Source organism: Rhyacophila brunnea, unplaced genomic scaffold (assembly GCF_057557595.1).
Source record: "Rhyacophila brunnea isolate RB1 unplaced genomic scaffold, BYU_Rbru_1.0 scaffold_23, whole genome shotgun sequence".
NCBI classification, from domain to species: Eukaryota; Metazoa; Arthropoda; class Insecta; order Trichoptera; family Rhyacophilidae; genus Rhyacophila; species Rhyacophila brunnea.
Genome location: NW_028232893.1, coordinates 1,150,992 through 1,171,223, shown reverse-complemented (window position 1 = coordinate 1,171,223; position 20,232 = coordinate 1,150,992). Strand labels below are relative to the sequence as shown.

At 35.6% G+C, this 20,232-nt stretch overlaps 1 protein-coding gene across 5 annotated transcripts in view; it reads left to right on the top strand.

The window, feature by feature from the left end:
- Positions 1–20,232, top strand: part of LOC147069320 (serine protease gd-like) — a 31,437-nt gene extending 11,205 nt beyond the window's left edge. For all 5 annotated transcript variants that reach the window (XM_085950482.1, XM_085950481.1, XM_085950480.1 and 2 more), the window contains exons 4-8: positions 1,778–2,033; positions 7,460–7,632; positions 9,587–9,864; positions 13,007–13,151; positions 18,348–20,232. In XM_085950482.1, the coding sequence (XP_085806608.1) occupies positions 1,778–2,033; positions 7,460–7,632; positions 9,587–9,864; positions 13,007–13,151; positions 18,348–18,550 (1,055 nt within the window). In that variant the 3' untranslated portion in view covers positions 18,551–20,232. The remainder of the gene's footprint in view (positions 1–1,777; positions 2,034–7,459; positions 7,633–9,586; positions 9,865–13,006; positions 13,152–18,347) is intronic.

The following is a 20,232-nucleotide window of genomic DNA, read 5'->3' as shown; positions in this document are numbered from 1 at the left end:
CCTACTTTTTCCGCCCCTCCCGTTGTTGTATATGTATGAACTGTCATTGCCTGTCATTGTTCTATAGAGTGCTCATACTGACGCGTCTGTCGTGTTCACACAGGGAATGGTTTGATTTGAATAGATAAGTTAGATGATAAATAATACACTAGCATTAACACACCTTCTACAAAATTGTAATGCATAGATCAATGTTACATATTTTTTGGAAATCGATATTACCACAGGTTTTTGTGTGAAGGACTAGTCTGAATTTAACAGCTGATGAATAACAGGAGTGTATATTATGTATAGGTACTTAATTTATTAATATATTTGATATGAGAATTTTTTATAATTCAATTTGAAACGAGAAAGGGCGAATCAATGTGCCAAGCAATCAGGGATCTAATTTTAGTTAATTTGGGAACATATTTTTTTTTATCTATTTAGTTTTATTGTTGTGTAAGAAACCCGATTGATATACAGTCGAACTTGGTTATTACGATCACGGAAATAGCGAGATTTCGGATGTAATGAGGTAACATTCGTTTACATATTTTTAGTTTAAGATTCTCTCCATACATTTATTCACTTTTATAACGAGCAACTTCTCGTGTATACCGAACGAGACTGTTAATGAGTCAATCGTTTATATATACAGATATATACCCACTAGAAAAAAATAATTGGTTAATGCACAGATTGACGCAACACCAATGGTTACACGAGTTCGAATCCCGTAGAGCAGGGTTTCCCAAACTTTTTCTGCAATGGAACACTTCGCAAACCCGGAAATTTTAACGGAACACTTTATTTTGTAGATTATTTATTAGTGCAGCTAACCGTTCTGCCAATTTTGGCAACTGTCGTTAAACTGACAAGACTTGTCAGCCGATCAGTTAAAAACAATATACTCGATCTTTTTCATGCTCACGGTGTGAGAAAACTGATGATCCTCCGCCTGTACCTAGATCATGGCCACCACATCCCTAAGCGTGCCCCCTGGCTAGGATCTTTGGCGGGCCTTCTACTTGTCGCTAAGGTTAAAGGCAATGTGAAGATCTACAGTTACATATTCCAAATGGTGTTCAAGGTAAAATTAAGGGTATTTTTTTAGCATTTTTTTGTATTTTTAATACACCCACTTTTATGTTGATATGCACAATTATGGACATGTCAAATATCAACCATAATCAAAAATTGTAAGTATGGCAAAACCATCCATTATTAAATGTTAGCATGCTTGAAGTGAAACAGCGCCGCAAGCGACATTTTTTACTATTGGTGTATGTTTGTGATGTGTTTATCTCACTTGGATGGTCAATCTCTCACACCGGGCCCCCCTTAAGCCCAGGTCCCCAGGCTAGAGGCCTGTCAGCCCCCCCCCCCCCTTGTGGGAGCCATGACCTATCTAAATACTTGACGTCATAAACATCAGTGGAGATTGATCATCACTCACCTTTCAATATGAAGTAGATTCTTTAATTATTTTAGTTTTGCTTATTTTACTTCTACTTAGTAAAAATGTGTTTTAGTCTATAAAACCTTTCCAATGGTTGCGGAACACCTATTCAGGTTCGGGGGAACATAGTTTGGGAAACCCTGCCGTAGAGGATCGTATTATTTTAAAATATGATTTTTCTGGTGGGTAGAGGTGTTTTCAAGTTATGTAGGTATGTTGAATATATGGAATGCCACATTCTCAAAATCTTCTGAATTATTCGTTGAATAAAAAAAATTAAACATAATGATTTTATTATCCAATAATAATTATTGTTGTTGTCTTCTTCCACAGAAACCGTCGACGATTCTAGCATAATTTTAATGAATATCACCCTCGACGATATCACTGTAACTGCTGCTGTGACCCCGGACCGCCCCACGAACGTGCTAATCCACCCTAATCATCAAGATTACAAGAAAAATATCCTCCAGCAAAACTACAACAGAACCAAGCGACGGGCACATCCTGGAAACCATCAACTTAATCCGGAGAACCCATTCTTGGCTAACCTTCTACGACCGGCCAATAGGAATAGAGGGGATACTGGGTATTGTTCCATCTCAGTTATTAACCTACTTATAAAACCCTCTTGATCTTCCTTTCATACCATAGACTGCAGGAATGGTCAAACTTTTAACCACTACTACAGCGACCTGCTTTTGAAATTATTGGCGGTGGTCTACTAACATTAAAAGTAGTAATTTAAAGCCAAAAATAATTATAAATTGAAAATAAACATAGATAGTGTCAATGCCAATTCAATATCAAGTTATTTTAATAATAGCAATTAATGATGACTTCAGACAAATATAAAAATAGTATGTACTCGTAAATAAAACAAAATGTTCTTTTATTTTACTTTTATCATCGCAAGGAATATGCTTATTATTAGCTTTAAAAATCGTAAATATTAACTACAGTACACAAATATAAAGTTATTCAAATATGAGAAAATAATGATTTCTTCTCACAAACTAATTAGTTCATAAATAAAACAATTATTTTAATAAAAATGTTATTGTAAATACGTACATATGAGTCGTATAGTATCTAGAACTGTCGCAAATATATCGAAATTTAACTAATGCGTCAAATACACTCTATGACGATCGGTCATATATATGTCGAAAACCCCGTTTCTTATGTTGGCGTCCTGTGTCACAGAGTGTAAATACGATGTCATAGTTGTCATACAATATGTATGTATAAATGTCGGAATGGCATAGATTTGATCATAGACACTAAAACGCTCTTAACATATATTATATTATGTGCCCGATCGTCATATAGTCTATTTGAACCCTAAGTATGCCAAATTATCCTTCTGACCATAATGTACGACTAGCAATATAATATTCGAATCAAAATCATATCTGTGTGGTATACAATTGTGATGGAAAATAGGGCTTGGTATCAGAATAATTAGAACTGTTCAATACTTTGGAAACAAAATTAGAACTGTTGAATTTGAATTGAATTTCTAATTTCTAAATGTAGAAACATATTTCATGCTATTATAACACTAAAAAACCCAACAAAACGGTTTTCGTCATTTTCTCGAAATGATGAAAAACGCACAGATCTACTTGTGATACTGTACGACCAGGGAACTCAGAAATAATGGGAACTGAAATACACAACGGGTAAGGCGATAGCAGGTTACCGACTCGAGTAAGGAAGAATCCGGGTTAAACTTACACACGTGTTAAGAATACGTTTTACGTCGAATACTAAAAACTGCTCTCGGTTTATGCATTTACGCTCATTTAATGTTGGTGTATTACCCACACTATTGCACGTGCATAATGCGTGCTTCATTTTTGTAGGACACTCACACATTCAAAAGCCTGCTTCACCATGCGGCGTATTGAATATTGCCTATCGGTATTCTATGTATTATCTGTTCTATGTGTACGACTCATATTAACTATTATTTTTAATATTACATATTTTCGGCAAGCATATTGTGGTTCAAGGTAGTCGATTATAGCGTAATGTCACTTCTAAAACCCCAAACGGCGAAACACACGTCTGCTATGCGCTACATTCACTACGTGAGTTACCTACAAGTCAACTCTTGTTTAACCCATCGGGGTTAAGATAGATATTCGTCGATAATCGGCTAACTTCGAGATTGTAGCGCATTGTCTCTGTCGCACGGCTTGTATCGCACGCTGTGTGGGACGGGCATCAGAGATGTGGACATATCAGACAGGCGGACGACTAGGAATAGCCACTCTTGATTTAGAGCCGTATGAATGAGATTCCCAAATTCTTTATAAGCTATTTAACAGACCTTTCCATCATATAGCGTATAGCACTGTTTGTGACGTAAGCAATCTGACGTCACACGTCATTCAAAATGGCTGCTTCATCTGTCACTTTCAAATGTCATTTTAATAATGCATTCATTACAACAAACGTTTGCTTGAGGCCCTCGTTCATTTTGTAGACTCTGTAAAATATTTGCGAACTTTAAAAATAGTTCCTAGTCGTGCTGTTAACAAAATAGGTATAATTTTGATCCATATATATATAGATCCTATAATCTAGACAGTAGGTAACTGATACAATGCCTCGTATTTCGCTTAAAAAACGCAGTGTGTCTCATGAAGAGATAATATGGATTTACGTAATATTACAATAAAATATCTCCGCTAAAGGACCGCAAATGTAGGTACCTACTGCTGTATCTGGCATTAAAATATGCAATTGCATTCTGCAAACTTCAAAATATTATGGTACCTACCTACCTAGTTATCTATTGTAAGATAACTGTAATAAACAAGACACAACTCTCAAATACACTGGTACTGGTGATATCAATAGTGTCATACGGTGATTGGTATAAATGATAATATTATACAGAGATCATTACAATATATTATTATCTAAATCCATTTGCATTTCTGTCATTTATAATTATTCTGTTTTGACATCTCATAATTGAAGTAAAGTTAGTCATAATATGTATGTATTGCCACCAAATGGAAATTCTTACTGGCAATCCTCTATCATTTCGTACAGTAGAATTATAAAATAAATGTGATAAAATAACTGATATAATTATTAAATTTATATGGTACCGTTCGCACACTTTCAGACACATTTACAATTTCAAAATTTTAAATTAATGGTCGGGGAATGAAATTTTATAAATTTGCTATTATTTGAACGCCATGACACATTATGACGTCACATCGTGACGTCGCTAAACAACGGATTACATTTGCACTCATGCATACAAATGAGCAGTAGGTATATAGCCTATAAAGTATTTGGGAATCTCATGCATACGACCCTTAGAGTATTATATACCATTTTATGTTAGTTAAAACTGTAATTATGTTACTGCTCTAAACAAGGGTATAATATTGAGTTCAAACAGACCTTTTAGATTTTCTTTTGAGCCAGAACAGTCATCTTCTACCAGTGCCTCATTTACCGGAAATATTCCTATTAATTGTATATACGAGTCAAGCATGCATTTCATAGCTATTGCAAAATAATAAATAAACCAAAAAAAAAAGTTTTCACAGCTGTTAAATACGCGAGCTTTCAAATATAAAACACCACTCGTCCATAGTAAATTCGTAGAAAAATCCAAAAAGTAGAATTACACCCTACCTTCTTTTAGCACGGCTTTTTTTTTTGCACGGTTTCGAAATAACACGGTTAAAAAAAAGGACGGATTCCAATCTACACTGATTTTTTTGCTGTAACACCATTTAAAAAACTAAAAAGAATAAAAATACATACATATGTACATATTTATAAAAAAAATGCGTTGCAATAGACCGCACGCCACCGGTACATACATATGTTGTCACCGGATGCTGCTCAGATATAAATACTTACATACATTGCGCCATTAGTCAGTCACTTCGGGTCCAATACGAGAGACGCGCCACGTGCTTCGGCGTCAGCGTCATTAAATATTTCCAGCGATGAGAGTGATTTTTCGCCAACGAAAAACAGCAGTAAACGGGCACGTTTAATGTCAAGTAGCTACACTGAATGAATATATTATTTCTCTGTGCTAAATTTAATTTAAATCGAAAACTATGTATTTTTATGTATATTTTTTTATGTATAAATAATAAATACATTCGATTTATTTTTGAGTTCAAGAATTTCGTATTTTCAGTTGATTAAGTAATGGAACCTATCTACTATATTTGTACGGGCACCTTATTTTTTTTACACGGTTTTGTTTTGCACGGTAATCTTTGGAACGTATCCCTCGTGCAAAAAGAGGATTGGGTGTATTATAATCTGCATTTCTTTTACATGTCATGCGTTTCAATAAAATTTGCGGTTTTTCACTCCCCGTTTAGGGAAAATATCGATGGCGAGTGAATATTGAGTATTCCCATTTACCAAACCATACTGAACACAGACACAACTTTTGGCAAGCAAATTTAGCTCTTCAGTCATACAGCATAGGGTTTAAATTAAATATGAAATCTGAAAACGTTCCTATTCACCCAGTTTTACGGTAACGAGGAAAGTAAATTCGGGGGTGGATTTTCGTTTTAGAAACGACCGTGGTGATGTAGAAGACTTGATATAAAACTCGCACAGTAGGTCATGGCTTCCACAAAGGGGAGCTGACAGGGCTCGAGCCTGCGGGCCCGGGCTCAGGGGGGCCCAAAGTGCCGCGACTACCTTATAAATGAGATAAACACACATCACAAATTTGCTGTAATCAGTAGCGAAGGGTGGAGGTTGGCTGTTTAGATCCGCCATAAATAGTACATATTAAACTTAATTAGACATACGTATTTGTTTTTATTGAACTAAGACTACAATTTACAGACGGTGTTTGTTAGTTTTTAAAAAGCAATTAAACCCTGCCTAAACCAAACCATAATAGTTTTAGTATATTTTGGGCGATACGACAAAATTATGCACACTTTTTCATTCATAATTATTTGTTTTCGTTGAATTAAGAATACACATTACATGTTGTTCGTTCATTTTTTTAATTCATTAAGCCTAGCCTAAACCAAACTATAATAGATAAAAAATAATATTATATCTATAAAAAATCTAAAGTTATGTATAATTTAATTGCAAATTGTAGTCTTATTTCAATGAAAACAAATACGTATAAGTGACAAAGTTTAATGTGCATTATTTATGTGGGATCTTAACAGCCTACCTCCACCCTTCGCCACTGGCTCTAGTAGTAACGAAAAGTCGCCTGTGGCGCTATTTTTCTCAAGAATATTAATGTTTTAAAATATGTGATTGTGCCATGAAATTTTTGAGTACTGTGTGACTTAACAACTACATAATAATTCAAGTGGATGTATTAAATAACTAATAAAAAAATAACTACAAATACACTGATTACCTACCCATAATTTGACTTGGAACATCATTTGGAAAAAGATACTGTGCAGCGTCACAATGACTTTGACATTAGCGATAAGTAGAAGGGCCCGTCAAATATTCTGGCCTGGGGGGCCGCTTCAGGATGTGGGGGCCATGCGAGTAGGTATTTTTTTTTTTTGTAATTTTAGCGAGGCTTTGACTGCGACTTGCTGTCGTATCGCCTCTTCTCTTCTAGAAGGGGATCCGTCGATCAGGTCCTCACTCCTATTCTGTTAAATAACTTTACAATTTTGCCTAGCTCTTCCGTCTTACCCACCGCCAGGACACCCTTCAATTCGTCGACATTCTCATAGATATCCGCAATTCGCAGCTGTACTCTGTGAAGTTCATATTTAGGGCATTGTAGTGCTATATGTACAATGTCCTCTAAAATATGACATTCATCGCAGAGTTGCGATTCGCTTCTTCCCATGAGAACATCAAATCTTTTGCCCATTGTGTGCCCTGTTCTTAGCCTCAGTAAAGCTCATTCCTCGTCAAAGGAGATAAACCAGGGCACTTCTCGTCAGTAGGTAGTTGTGTATGTGTTAATAATGTAAATAGGTGTAATACTTTTATAATGAAAATTTTCAGATTATCGAAATGCGGCATCGCTGATGGGGAGGATTTCGTACACCTGGTGGTGATGGGATTGGAAACTAATCCCGGTGACTGGCCATGGCTGACCGCCCTCTACATTAACAGGACCACAGGGCCGTTTTTCACGTGTGGAGCTACCTTAATCTCAAGCAAACATGTTGTTACAGGTTTGATTCACACATGACTTTTTCATGGTTCACTGTGACTGGACACGGTGGGTTCGCTGGCAAGCTCTTTAAGCTTGGACTTGTAAACCGTCCGACATGTCCATGCGGAGGGTAAACTCAGGATGCCAATCACATCCTCTGGGAATGTCTTAGAATGTGCTCCGAACGGTAGGAGATGCTCAGGTCGGTCCAACCAGCTGTTGGGCCCATCGGTCCGTCCGACTTAGTTGCTACTAAGGCCAATTATCTTGCATTTAAAAAATTTGCGGCGTCTTACTGCGGGCGTGAAGATCTCTTCACATAATTTTTGCTGTCCGTATGATTAGCTTCATTATTTTTGTTATATTATATACACTAGAATCATTTTTATTTTTATAATTTCCCTGTGCTCTTCTCTCCTCGGCACTTTGTATTAAAAAGTAACTTTAAACTCAGTCAGAGCTCACTTTGAGCGTAGCAACCTTAGTCCTGGGTATCTTCTTCCAGGTCATTCCCAGCCTAAAACTGAACTAGATGCTTCACATCGCCAATGTAGGGCCACGTGATACGCTCGATTCAGACCGGGTGTGGTACGTGGCGGGTTTTGGTTTGGAGGGATTAACTTCAATGGTCCACTTTGAAAATACATTGCTTACTTAGTGGAATAACTCGAAAAAACTTCGAAATTGTGCAGACTGCGATGTTTTTCTTCTACTGTGCACTGATTAAATTAGGTAGATTTAATAATCGTTTCCATTATTATTTCCTACTGCTCTTACATAAAGCCTATTGAGAACATTAATTCAATTTTCATAGCTGATTTTGGCAAAATTCACGAATTCAAGAATGAAAACCTAACCTAACAATAATAATCCAGTATAGGTATCAGCTATTTTCAAAATTTGTTTGCTGCTGTCTTCCTGTAAAGTGTGAATCGGCAAGGACCGTGTTTTATTTATACATTTTTTATCAGTACTACACGACCCAAAGAGATTGGACGGTCTTTAATATACAGCCATATATTTCCGATACAACATTGACGGTGAAGTGTGATACGGCGAACTGCATATGAGTTCACAATAATTATGGATCAAGTCCATCAAAATGGATCCTGAGATATTTGAAAGTATAGTTAAAACTCCTTTTGTAAAATTCCGGAATGTTTTCAATGTATATACTTACCATATTTTGATAGTATATGGATCAATTTAAATAGATAGTTTAACTTAAAGTATATTCAGTATTTATTAATATTAGCAGATTAATGTCAGCAAATATCTCTTTATACTGCTGAAGGAACTGTCAAAATGGACATGATTCACATTCAATTTGATGTCTTATCAATACTAGTAATGTCATTTATGCGGAAAATTGTAGAGCTAATATTGTGATATTAACACACAATATAGAAATCTGTTTTATCTAGCCACTGAAACAAAAAAATCGAATTTTATAAAAATTTGACTTGATCCATAGATATTTTGAACCACCCATATTTCCGGACACGGCTAAATATATTATCAAGGAAGCATTTTTAAATGAATTTTAAATAACACGGACAGGGCTTGAAATGGACCGGAGCGCACTGGAGCGCCGTTCCTGTTCGTTAAATCGGTAAAATTATTGCTCCATCTCATGTGGAAAAAAAATAGCCATCTGAGCTAGACATGCCATATACTTAATAGAAAATCGAACACACTTATTTTTATGAAATACACATAACATTTGATAAATATGCATATATATTCAGAAAACTGTTGAACGCTCCGGTTCGTAAACTTTTCCATTTAGAGCGCTGTACACGGAAGAAAACTGATCATAGATTTATTTTGATGTAATTTATTAACATTTATAATATATTTTAACAATATCATTTAAAATTTCTTTTTCGGAATTTCGCAGCCCCTGGATTTTGCCGCCCGGGTGTTTTGCACCCCTACGTGTAATATAAATGATTAATGATGTTTGTTTCCAGCCGGTCACTGCGTAACGAGACAAGGGAATGCGATAATCTCCGTGGACGACATATTACTCGGTTTCGGCGCTTACAAACTCTTCGACTTCAGCAGTCAGAACAGTCAAGTGCGCACCCCCACGCAAATCTTGGTCTACCCTACTTTCTCCCGTAACCCACTCAAGTCGGACATCGCCGTGCTGATCGTCGCGGAAGTCACCTTCACCAAGTTCGTGAAACCGGTCTGTCTCTGGCAGGGAGACATCAGCCTGGATAACATTGTAGGACGCACTGGCACTGTAAGCTAATAATCATTATTACATACACATTCACTGCTGACCAGTTAATTACTAGCTATTTGGCACATTTGATTATCATGCTAATAGTATCTAATAGCCACGCGCTTAGCGAGTCTTTGGCGCAGAAAGACTTAATACTATCAACCGAAGGTACTTGGTGGAATTTGAATTTAAATTCTAATGGATTTAAGTTATGTACTATGGCATATTTTTTGCGACATGGGTTTCGCCTTTCGGCATCTTCAGGCACTGTGTACACTCACCACTAATAGGCAAATAAACACTGACAACGAATACTATTAACTATAACTAATATAACAAATCAATTCAATTTAATTTAAATTTATTTATTTTTTAACAAATTGTGGACATTACAAATTATAAGTTTAAGACGTTCACAACATGACATTTAGAAACAAAGATATATAAAACAGTATTACATAAAAAAGAGATTGATCAGTAGATAAATTAGATAGGCACAAGGAAGTACACCGGATGAGTTAAGCAGACCCTATTTTAAGAATTTATAAAACAACGTCCACCTAAACTCATTCTCACGTAGGTGGAATATATTAACACCCGAAGCAATTTCGTTGAACATAGTTATCGCGCTCCCAATTGGCATTACCAGTGGCAGGTTGGTTCTGGTTCTGGTTCAATACAATAAAGTAGGTAAAAACTCCATTGCCTACCTATCAAGTCAAAGGTCATATTAAAAAAAAGTGTAGTATTTTTATTGTTTATAATAATTAATGATCTATTATTAGGTCTTGATGATTTATTATACGCTTATTGAGTGTATTATTATTTATAAAGTAGGGGGTTTTACAAACACTTCAACCACTATTCATAATTTTAATACTATCGACCGAAGATACTTGATGGGACTTGAATTTAAATTATAATGGATTCAAGCTCTGTACTATTCCATTTAAGTCGTTTTTTGCGACCCGGGTTTCGCCTTTCGGCATCTTCAGGCGCCGTGTACACACACCAAAAGTAAACACATACTGACAACGAACTCTCTTTACTCTAGCTTATATAATAAATCAATAAAGTAGGTAAAAACTCCATTACCTACCTATCAAGTCAAAGGTTACAAAAAATACAATAAACAAATTATGAATAGTTGAAGTGTCAGTAAAAAACCTAATTAGTGAAAACTTATTGTTCCTAAAGAATAATGATCTATTATTATGTTTTGACGATTTATTATAATATGCTATCGAGTGTATTGTTATTAATAAGATATGGTAGTCGTTTTAGAATTTTATTCATAATGAGAACGAATGGTGGATGTGAGCTATTAAGATCAGCCATAAATAGGGCACATTAAACTTTGTCAGTCATACGTATTTGTGTTCATTGAAATAAGACTACAATTTACAGACAGTGTTTAGTTAGTTTTTTTTTAATTCAATTATTAAGCCCTGCGAAAACGGAGCCATACTAGATAATAGTCAAAATTACTCGCCTATCTATAAAATACCTAAAATTATACAATTAATACATACATAACTTTCTATTTTTTTTCGATAGAATATTATTTTTTTATCAACTATAGTTCGGTTTAGGCAGGACTTAATGAATTTAAAAAAATGAACCAACAATATGTGTAATTATGTATTCTTAATCGGACGAAAACAAATAAGTATGCCTAAAAAAGTGTGCACTATTTTTGTAGGATCGCCATAGCATACCTAAACTCGTATGCTTTGTTTTAGGTAGGGTTTAATTGAATTTTAAAAACTAACCAGCACCATCTGCAAACTGTCTTCTTAGTTCAATGAAAAGAAATAATAGTATGACTGACAAAATTTAGTGTGCAATATTTATCTCGAATCTTAACCCCTCGCCACTGATTGAGATGTTTCCAAATTATGTTTGTTTAAATATGAATGAAAAAAGTATGCACAATTTTGTCGTATCGCCCAAAGTATACCAAAACTATTATGGTTTGGTTTCTTCTTCGATGGCGCTACAGCTCAAGTCGAGCCCTGGCCTCCTCCACCGCCGTCCTCCAGCCGGAACGATCGCAGGTCTTTTCCAGTTCCTGATTTTTAGCAGCTGGTTGGCATCTTTTGTAATGTTATCACCCCATTGTGTGCGTGGCTTTTCCACTGGCCTTTTCTCCCCTGGGTTTTCTTTGAGGATCTTCTTCGCTATCCGTGACTCAGGCATGCGCTGGACATGGCCTGCCCAGTTTAGCCTCTGAAGTTTTATGAAGGTGGAGAGTTTTGAATCTTGGTATAAGCGATATAGTTCCGTGTTGTACCTAATTCTCCACTCCCCACCATCATTCATGGGTCCGTATATCTGCCTCAGGATCTTTCTCTTAAAGCAGTCCACAATTTCAGCTGCTTTCATATTTAGCGTCCATGACTCGCACCAGTATGCAACGACTGTGCGTATGGCGGTTTTGTAGAGCTGGGTCTTTGTTTTTGTATGGTTTGGTTTAGGCAGGGTTTAATTGATTTTTAAAACTACCAAGACCATCTGTAAAATTATATTCTTAGTTCAATAAAAACAAATACGTATGGCTAATTAATAATTAAGGATTATTATTTGATGAATTATTTGTTTAATTAAATAAAACACAATTTTATAGAAGGTACTCATTCCCCTTTTATAATTAAATTTTGGACCGGTTTCGTCCTCCTTAAAGGGACATTATTATCAAATAATTAAATAAATATTAATCCTTAATGTGTTAACATTTTACAAGTCCCTGATGTTGTAGATACGGTCCAAAATTGTGTCTAATGCCCCGTATACTTTACCATCACGTCACAGAAAGCAGAATTCTGAAAAGGACTTATGATTATAGAACGAAAGATTCTGAGAGCGGTATTTGGAGTAAAGAATTATGATGAAATCTCAACCACAAAGTGGATTGGTCTACGAGTCGGTCCAAGAGTGGTCTATGAGGAATTTGGGGAACTCTACAAAATGGGCATAGGATTATTGGGAGACTCAAAGGATTGTAATACCGAATAAGAGGAGGAATGCGAATAAAAGATCAGACTGAGGAAGACGACTTAAGGAGGCAATGGCCGACCCTGGGTTGTTTCGCCAATGATGATAATGGCTAAGTATAACCTGCTTCCTACGTTATTAATTAATATTCATAATTTAATTTCAGGTAGTGGGTTGGGGTCGAGATGGGTCTGGAGTGTTGTTCACGAGTAAACCCCTGAAGCTGGAGGTCCCTATCGTCAGTACTATCGCCTGCAGGGGTTCACATATCACTTTCCACAACCTCACATCAGGCACAACGCTATGTGCAGGTAAAAAATCTTCTTCATCCAATTGCTCTAAAGCCCAAAGCAGCCCTGTGGTACCTCCATTCATATCATTGATACAGTAGAACTTTTTAAGCTTAAAAATAACGGGTTTGTATACATTTCGGTAGTTATTTTGACATTTAAATCCTCACATCGATTATCACGCTCAATACACTTTGTCCCACTAAAATTTGTCGTGATTATTTAAATCTAATAAGGCCACATTGGCATTCAATGATTATTACAGGGTGGAAAAGATTAAAACTCCATATAAAACTGCATTGATTCATCAAATCCTGCACACTTAAATGTTACTTCACTAGATACATCATTTTGATAGACTACACCGATTTCGTTTGTTTTTCAGCGATAATATTTTTACTTTCAAATATCGAATTATTTGAGCTCTCAAAATATTTCATAGATAAGTAATGTAAACATTTAGATAGGTAAATAAAATTCATGTGACATTTTATGTAGGTAATTAATTCATAATGTTTATATTTATGAATAATAATTATATATAAAATTAAAATAATATTTCTTAAGTAATATTAATAGGTTCTCAATGGTTATATTTATTAATAGTAATTAACTTGCAAAATATATGATTATAGGCAAATATAATAGTCAATTATTACCATTAAATGCTATAAGTACTCACTACATCAGGGGTGGCGAACCAATGGCACGCGAGATGATTTTTCATGTCGTGCTTTTGAAGAGAAAAAAATAAATGACAGATTGCATTGTATAAAAAATAGCAGGCAAACACTCTTCACGAATAAGCATTACGTTTAATATAAATATATAATTGGATAGGTCTGTCCTTAGACTTTATGAGTCACATATATTATCAACACACTAACCTCATCAGGCGGCGGAGGATGCCGCGCCGTGAACCTCTAATTTTGATCGATTTACGATGCTTGAGACTACTGTAGCGAGAGAATGTCTCATCTGATCGGAGCGATTCTCGCGTCAATTTGTGCGATAACAACAAAACTAATTAATATATTAACAAACAATTTCATTTTTTACACAAAAAAAAATGATTGCCTCAAATAAGAAACAAAAACTTGGTGAAGCTAGGTAGTAGTAATTCTAGCAGACAGTTTTAAAAATTTTGGACCGAAATGTATGTCGTAATTGAAAAAAAAGTGATAAAGCAATAATACGTGTCGTGTTGAAAATGTTCCTCTGACGCGGACGAAACCGGTCCTAATTTATTAATTAAAAGTGGAATAAGTACAACAATAAAAATGCGTTTTATTAAATTAAACAACAGTATAATACGTGTGCTGTGTTCTGTGAGTGGTAGGTATCTAGATTCTAGAACATCATCATTTTTTAAATAGGATTTTTAAAAACTATTTTTTCCTCACGAAAAGCTGCTCGGCACTTCAGACAGTTAATAGGTTAAGATGGTTAAAATAATATTTGGGAAATTTTGGCACGCGTACATACAAAGGTTCACCAACCCTGCACTACATGATATAATATTTTTTAGAATATATTATTTTCTTGACTTTCATGTTTCATTTAGTACCCTAAAAATCCCTAAAAAAATGCCCTAAAAATCCATGTTGCTTGCCGGATTGTTTGAAGCCGGATACTCCGAGGTAATGTCGTAAATAATTAGTAAATTAAATTAAATTCAATTTTACATTTCTGATGAGAATTTTATTTTCCCTATTTTTGTATGTGATACAAATATAGACATTTTTATTTCCTCACCCAGATAATTTGTTAAATACTAAATAAAGCATGTTGAAATTTATTCAGTATAGATCTACCATCATAAATTGGCGTTTCAGGGAGGGCGCTAGTATGACATTGAGAATATTACCATAACTAACAAAAAAATGGTAATTTATAATTTTTTATTGGTAGTAGATTTCTGTACAAATATTATGCAATCCAAACATGTTGTAAAATTAAATGGCATTTGTAACAAATTTATCCTCGATAGACAATTTTAGTTTCAAATACGACCGGCCGCCAACTTACGATGGTAGATCTTTAGTACATATTATATTAAGTACTAATAAAATAGCATTTTTTTTTCTCCTAAGCAAAGCATATCCCCCTTCAAGGTGGCAATTATCTTAAAAGAGCTTTTAAGAGAAATAGTTTTTACTGTTTTGACGAGAAATTGATGTTGCTGACTTCAAACACAAATTGAAAAAGAATATATTGTCTATTTGCCAGACCGAGGATTGGAATCTGGGACTCATGACATTATAAGCCAACGCGTAAGCTGTTCGGAACTCCTGGCCTAATATACTATTAACTAGCAGAGCCAGCTGGCGGTCGCCAGTCTGTCTCGCTAGGTCCTGCAGACGGCTTGGCGATATTGGATATTAATATAATTGTGAAGTATGAATAGACGGCGCCATAGTTTTCCCTTCAGGATGGATTTTCATTCACCTCAGACAGTTTGACATTTCGCTGATTTGTCAGTTTTACGATTTGCAAGTCGTCACTGCAAATATAAATTTGGGGTCATATGCGTAGTCTATTCTGGAGTCTGGCCTTCACAATATCGTCTGATACCACTTCAGACTGATAGGCCTAGCAGAACAGCTGGCAATCGCCGATTGCTACCACTGACATTTTAATAGAATATACATAATATGTTTATATATTGCACCTTTTCATTCATACTTATTTGTTTTCATTGAACCAAGAAAACATAGGTGCGTATTGTGGCTTGGTTTTCCCAGGGTTTAATTGATTTTTAAAAACTAACCAACACTATCTGTAAACTCCTATAACTAACAAAGTTTAGTCTGCACTATCTATGGTGAATCCACCCTACCTCCACCCATCGCCACTGCAGGATAGTCTTATTTTTCATATTTATTCAATGGGGGAAGATCCCATTAGATTGTACCCACTATTTCTCGTATATACTCGTAATTACCACTCTGAAGGGGATCAAAAATGATACTTTATTTTAAAATTCGTAAGTACTTAATATACTAATGAATAAATTCCAACTTGCTAAAATAAAATTATTATTTAACAAATTATCTCTGTGGGGAAATAAAAAAAATATTATTTTTATCATATACAAAAATGGAAAAAGTAGCAGGTACTTACTTATTGTACGTTCCAGTACGTAAAATTGATAAAATTATCACTCCGTCTCGTGGAAAAAATAATTTGACAGTCTGAGCGAGATAGGTCATATAACAAAAATCTAACGAACTTATTTTTATAAAATACACATAGAATTTGATAACTATGTTAGTATCTTCAGAAAGTTGGCGAGCGTTCCGGTTCGTAAACTTTTCCATTTCGAGCGCTGGCATAATATCATTATTAAAAGAAACATTATTGCAATTTAATTTTTATCGAGTATTAATAGTTACTAATGATATAAAAGAAAAAGAAAGGTTACTGTAATTTTATATATAATTATTATTATAAAATATATCATCATCAGCCGGGGTCAATCCACTGCTAGATGAAGGCCTCTCCAAGCATCTTCCAACTCTCTCGGTCCTGTGTCGTTCGCTGCCCCGTATTTCCGCCGAACTTTATCAGTTCGTCAATCCAGCGGCTTTTATGGTGACTGGCCGTTTCGTGCCCCTTGGGTACTACTGGATAACGGCATTTATTTGGTCCAGTGCCCGTCCTTTCGGCGAGAAATGTACCCCGCCCATCTCCATTTCAGCTGTTTGGCAACGTCTATTACATCGCGTACTCCTGTCTGCTTCCTAACCCATTCGTTTCTCTTACGGTCCTTTCGCGTGATGCCCAACATACACCTCTCCATGCCTCGCTGTGCGACTCTTAGCCTTTGGACATCTCTCGTGTTGAGGGTCCACGCCTCGCAGCCATACGTGAGCACGGGTAGCACACATTGGTCGAACACCCTACGCTTAAAACACAATGGTAGGTCACTTTTGAAGATACTATTCAGACGTCCGAAGGCACTCCATCCCAGCTTTGTTCTTCGAGAAATTTCATCGTGCATGCTTCCGTCAATGGACACCTACTGTCCGAGATAGACGTAGCTGCTGACTTGCTCGAGCTGGGAGCCATTAATACAGATAATCGCACGGTCCGAAAAACAGTTCATCATCACTTTTGTCTTTGAGACGTTTATCTTTAGGCCGACCGTTTGACTGACATCCGCGAGTTCTTGCATTCTACCTTGGATGTCTTTCGGGTCTTGTGAAAGTATAACTATATCATCTGCAAATCGCAGGTGACTGAGGTGCTCCCCATTAATTGGAACACCTTTTTCCTCCCAATCAAGTTTCCTAAATATTTCCTCAAGAGTAGCGGTGAATAGTTTAGGTGAAATGGTATCACCTTGCCGGACACCTTTGTTAATGGGGAATTTACACGACCGTTTGTGGAGTTTCACGCATGCTGTGGCATCACTGTATATACTGATCAATATGTTTATGTAGCGTCTGGAAATTCCTTGGTTGCTAAGGGCGTGTATAATAGAAGATTTTTTTATAGAATCAAATCAAATGCCTTCTCATAATTATAAAATATATAAACATCATTAATATTTAATTACTTGTATTAAAGTCACATTAATTTCATTTACCTACCTAAATGTAAAAATAATACAATTATTACTGAATCAGGATAGTATGACGTGATACTTACATTAATATTGAAAAGAACGTAATATGTATAATATAATGTAGTTTCTTATATCACTCGTAAGTCTGAAATTATTGAATTTATTGATAGCAGTATTAAAATTATCTTCATCTTACAATAAATGTCTTGATTGAAATTGATTATATTTATGGGTGCTAATAGAAATGTCACATTTTTTCGATTATTTCTGCAAATTCTAAATTTGAATTTTGACACGTCAAATGAACTTGTTATAGGCGGTTCGCAAAAGAAAACAATTGAAAATCAATCATCTATTTCAGTTTGACAGATAAGTGGCAGTGAAGTGGTTTTAGATTATATTTTCGTAGTAATTAGTGAGGAAATATGCGTTTATTTCTTGTGAATTAAAAATGATATTATCTGTGATTGTGTCGAGTTTTATCAGATTCTGCTGGATTCAAATTGAAGTAAATTCGGGACTCTAAAAATGAATTGAAATAGTTTAAAAATCAACAAAATGGTAATTAAATAAAAAAATTGGAGCGTTTTCCAAAATATCTTAGGATAATAATAATTAAAATATTATAATTGTTTTTATATGTTTAGGCAGCAGAGATGGATCCAGCCCGTGCAACGGCGACTCAGGAAGTGGACTGTACGTCCGGCAAGGCAGATCTTGGTCACTGCGAGGAGTTGTCTCCGCCAGCCTCCCAGATAGCAGCACCGGATTTTGCGATACTTCGCAGTACGTTGTCTACACAGATGCTGCTTCATACGGGGCATGGTTTCGACAACTCACGGAATCTTAAAGGGATGAAGCGCGAATCAAATTGAGGTGCATGTCGCCTACTGTCGCGTGGTTCCGGCGAAAAATTTAGTCTATGGTTTCGTAATTTTGCAGAATATTTTGAACGATCACCATCTCTGTCAATTAACTAAAGAATTACACTGATGAAGAGTGCCAACTATAATGTATTAGTAATTTGAATTATTATTAATTATTCATGCTAATTTCAATTAAATTTAACAGTCTCTACGTGTGCGTACGTTAAAATGACTTGCGACATGACATCCATAGATAATATTTTGAAGAGAACCCAACCTGCAGACCATAGATAATAGACAACATTCTTATAGAAAATACACAGTGCCAACCGCTAAAAATAAAAAAAACCTGATTTTGACATGACAGACGAAAATTAGTGCAGGCATGTAGAAGATGATAAAAACGTTCATTGAGTCATGCAGGTGTCGATGCAGTGCAGTTCAACGTGAGGTGACCTCATTATTGTTCTAGTGATTTCGTCAGATTTTTCCAACTGACAATGTTAGTTTGATAATAAGACCATGTCCGATCCTAATAATATGATCATATGGGCCTCCACAGAGTAGAGCTTTGTATTAACAGATTTAGTTTTTTTTACGAGAAATGGATGTCAGCCACTTGCTCAACCTATTAGGTCAATACCCTGACTCACACACAAATTGAAAAACAATATGTGTACTTGCCAAACTCAGGATTCGAACCTGGGACCTACGGCGTGATAGTCCAACGCTTAAGCCGCGCGGCCACCGTGGGTGTAGTTAGTTTTAAGGTTTAAAATGTGCTACAGGATGGGAGAAAACGTCTGATAACATTTTAAAGATCAAAACGATATTACACAAGATTTTTCCCGTAGCGGCAGTTTACTGTGATGTCACGTGATAGTCAGCGACATGCACCATAATATAATTCGCGCTTTACTCTAATTTGTTCACGGTCTTGACATAACCGTGTGTTTTTCAAGCATTATTAATACAAACTTATGTCTAGTAGGCTTGTTATAGTAATAAATTCGGATTTTTCGGGATTCTAGGTTAAGTATGTGGAATAAGTATTATTATAAATATCGATCTGTACCGATTTCGTTGTCGTGGATTTAGTATTATGAAATTATTAATAATAAACCATTTCTTTTATTCAACGAATAATTCACAAGATTTGAGAATGTAACATTCCATATATTATACATATAACATACATAACTTGGAAATACTTCAGATATAATATATACCCTGTCATCTCCCTCCATTTTTGAAAGTGAAAACATGCTGTCACTTTCTTTCTTCGTCTGGATTCAGGACTTGGAGGTGGACAAATAACACACCGAAATTGTGGTGGAAACGACGAGGTTTATTTGGCTTAATATAATTATACTAATGGTTACATTTTTTTCTTTTATATGAAGCGCGAGTTAACGATGTTTACTGTTTGGCCGTCTGGCGCGTATTACCCGCCATCTTGTGTTTCGCTTTCAGCGAGAAGCGTTGTCGAAAAACGGCGACAATCGCGACGTTGCCGATATTTTTAAACGGCCGTGATTTACAGCATTGCCGGCTGTATTATTATTTATTTTCGTAATCAACCCTTACTATTTCTCGATTTGGGCCTCTACAGATTCACAGAGACATCCCCAAATGAAGACCATTTGGGAATGTAACAACCCACTAG